Below are 3,786 nucleotides of genomic sequence, written 5' to 3'. Positions count from 1 at the left end.
TTTTCCCAAACACCCTCCATTCTTGACTTCTCTGTTAACAAATGGTATTTGTATCACTGTACAGCTTTGCAGTCTGACAAGACTGTTTTCCAGTGTTTTAGAGAAAAACAAATTGAATTCTCCCAGGGAATGTGTCCCCCAGCCTTGACAGTGATTACAACAACCTCTGTTTTGTTATCTTGGATTTAATTACAGTGAATACAGTAATGGAATGTTGTATTATTCCTAATTTCAAGAATCACTAAAAAAAACAAAAACAAAAATTGTTTTGCAGATTTAAATTTATATAAATATCACATATAATATTTCAATAATGAATAATATCAAATAAATAAGTTTTTCATAAAGAAATTTCAAATTCTTTTCCTAACATCAGAATATCATAAAATACATTGTTTAGTTATCTCCCTTCTGGTAGAACCAACAAATGATTACCTGGGCCGTTTTCGTTTATCACAGTCCAAACGGTTGAACCGGTTGGACCACTGTTATTCGTTTATGAAGTAAGGTCAGACCCAGTAATATGATGTTGCTTTCAGGCGAGCCTTGACAAAGCCTTGCAGCGCCTGCATAAACTTTTGCAGGGCCGCCAGGATTTATACCCTAAAATGTTGGGCCGCCAGGATTTATACCCGAAAATGTTACATTTAAAAACGGACGCATCGGTTGTTCCGCATGAACGAGCAGGCCCCTGGTATACTAACTACATAATAACAAGCTAAAATTTATATTCTGTAGTTTACCGTGTTAAGGACTACAACACCACAAAAAAAATGCTAAAAAAATGGATTCAACTAGAAGCTAAAGTGGTAATTAACCCCCATTCATCATATCATCAAACCATGTATGGCCATTTTTGTTTATCACATTCCAAATAGCTGGACCAGTTGGACCAGATTTGTTCGTTTATGAAATAGGGGCGGAACTATTGATTTGATGCTGTTCAAGGCCTACACTGTATTTACACCGGAAATATTACATTTCTAAAATAGGCAAACTGGTTGGTATGCATAAACGAACAGATCCATGGATGTAGTACTTTTTGTGGTTGCTGGAATGCAAGTAATACAATTTTATCGTATAAAGATACGTATATTTCATAATGTTGAAAATATTTTTTCATCAATATCTGATGAGTTATACTGATTACATATGTTTTAGCTGTGTATCGTAGTTTAACTGGTAGTAAAAAAACAGTTCTGGATGCTTACATTCACTCTACGGTCAAAAGTCAATTTGAATTTTTATTTATTTTTTCTTCTCAAAAATATACCTATAATAGCTAATAAATACATTTTGATTACTATATAAAATTTTACTATGTTTTACCCGTTAACATTCAGGGAATGTATATTCTGCTCTTTTTTTACACAAGCTATATTTTTTTTTTCAAATTAAATTTATACAATCTATTCCATAGAAACTAACTGCTAATAAAAGTCACTTCTAAATTCATGTACTGTATTGCTAAAAATAATATAGATGAATGTACAAGGATATAATTTTTCAGGGAACCATTGTTTTAAATTTATAAATATGTAACATGTATTTCGATCTCCCTGAGTCAAAGCACTGTGCAGTAGGGCATGGTCGGTCATTGCTAATTGTGGGGAAACATTTCTCTTTCTTTTAGATAAAAATAATCACAGTTGTACCTCATTGTGTAGAAAATGTATCATATTTCCGGTGATTTTGACCAACTGAGATGTTAATTTTATTGCCATATTATATGGAATGAACCACAATGGTTATAGCATGTCTACAGTTATCACAAGTGTCCTTCTGTTAAGGGTGTATGCTACGTGTACCTTAGTGCGACATAAATCCTCTCCTTTCAAAAGAGTTACACATGAACAAGGCACATAAATATCATTGAACTTTCACCTGATAACTTATTTGAAAAGTACACAACAATTAATGACCCATTTGAAATGCACACAATAATTGATGATACATTTTGAAAGGTACACAGGAATGAAAAATATTTGAAAGGTATGCAATAATGCACACATTGTTTTGCAATAAAATTGGTAATTCTTTATTATCTCTGCCCAATTTAGGAAAAATAAGAAAGAAACACAAATCACACTTCTGATATTGCATGACATACACCCTTAACAAGAAAATGTAAGGATGACAATTCACTGGAAGCTGAATTTCAGTTCACATTATCTAACAAATTCAAATTCATAAAAATATGAAGGATTTAATGGAAAATAAATTTCTTTCAAATTATTAGATTTTTCTGAAAAAGATATATTTACACCATGTTTTACCCAAATAAAAAAAGTTCTCATCTAAAAATTAAACTATCGTTCACAAACTCTAAAGCACTATGTATGGAAACTAATGAATAGTGTATCCCAGTTTTGCGGAAGGAAATATTCTTGGAAGGTCTTTCATCTTCTTAAGTTCTTCGCGACCACTAAGAGACGAAAAGTCATCTGAATAGTTATCACTTTCCAGCGACGGATTAAAGTCTCCGTCAGATGGCACATAGGAGCTAATAGACTCGGTGTGTAGAGATTCACGTTTCAACTCTGTGCGTTTCTCCCTCGTATTCGCCTTTCTCGGTTTAGGAGTCGGAAACCGAGAGCTTGTCTGTGACCTTGGAGTGCCTGTTGGTGAAGGCCTACCCATAGAACCGTCCAGTTTTACCTGTGAACGGCGCAGCGCTGGGATCGGTGACTGGAGTGACGCTTTTGGGTTGATCACCTGGAATCTTGCAGAGTTCATGCTGGCTGTAAGAGGGACTGGAGATTTGGCAGATTTTTCGGAGCTCATTACATCAGATAATTCCGACCGCTCTCCAGAACTCATAAGTCGTTGAAGTTCTGGTTCCTCCGTTGACTGAAACTGGTGAGTACTATAATCCTCTGTGGACTGAAATGTTCGGGACTTTTCTGGCATGTCTGCTTTCTCTCGCCGAGGGGAGATATCCGATTCAAATGAATCATCATTGTATAAGTTATTCGGATCCTCGGAAGATTTACGACTGTGCCATTTCTTTGCCTTCGGTGGAGATGGTTTAGAATTTCGTGTCGATTCCAAAGGTTGGTCAAAGTCATCTTCCTTTAATTCAAATGAATCATTGTCAAATTTATTATCCATGGCTTCCGCTCCAATGGAATCTGGTAAACTTTCATTATCATCGTGAAAGCCAGGGAATCGTCCACTTTTACCTTGTGCCTTTAGCTCTAAATCGCTGAAACTTTCATCATCATCACTTTCTTCGTGCATCTGGGCACTTGGAATGCGGACTTGGATGCTTCTCTGACTGGGAAGACTAGGAGAGTCTCGGTCAGAAAGATTCTCCTCTGCACTTTTCGGTTCAACATTTTTAGACCCCTTTAGTTCTGCAGACTTTGATTTTCCCAGGGCTTGTTTTGAACCCCTAGGGGACTTGCTTTGATTTCTAGACTGTTTTTGTTTTCGTCTTGGTGGAGAAATCCTCCTTCGGTTCGATTTTGATGTTGAGTTCATCGTTCCGTACAACATTGTATCTTCAGCCAGAGTATCTTGAAGGTTCTTTTCTGCCAAACGTCTGACCTCTGTCAAGGTATCAGATAAATAACCTGTCTCAAACTCCTGATCCTCTCTAAAACTCTTCTTTAATTTTTGTTTTTGAGTCTTGGCATCATTTTCTTCTTTGTCTACATTTTTTGCCCAATCAGGATTGACTCTTGCTAGCCTTAGCCTTTGTGTATTTGTCAGACCATAAGTTAACTTAGATTTCTTCACACCAAGTTGTGGTGTTTGTCGGAGCCAGCTTCTCTGTCCAGGAAC

General features: G+C 36.2%; 1 protein-coding gene across 1 annotated transcript; it reads right to left on the bottom strand.

Moving 5' to 3' along the window:
• Positions 1-338: 338 nt before the first annotated feature.
• Positions 339-3,783, bottom strand: LOC110444734 (the record flags this gene model as incomplete). The annotated part of the gene is made up of 1 exon (XM_021489097.1): positions 339-3,783. A coding segment is annotated over one exon (1,437 nt), but the record flags the coding sequence as incomplete, so codon positions are not given.
• Positions 3,784-3,786: the final 3 nt, after the last annotated feature.

This window comes from Mizuhopecten yessoensis, unplaced genomic scaffold (assembly GCF_002113885.1).
Source record: "Mizuhopecten yessoensis strain PY_sf001 unplaced genomic scaffold, ASM211388v2 hete_36167632, whole genome shotgun sequence".
Lineage (NCBI taxonomy): Eukaryota > Metazoa > Mollusca > Bivalvia > Pectinida > Pectinidae > Mizuhopecten > Mizuhopecten yessoensis.
Note: the sequence above shows the minus strand (reverse complement) of the source record. Positions and strands in the feature narration are given on the sequence as shown.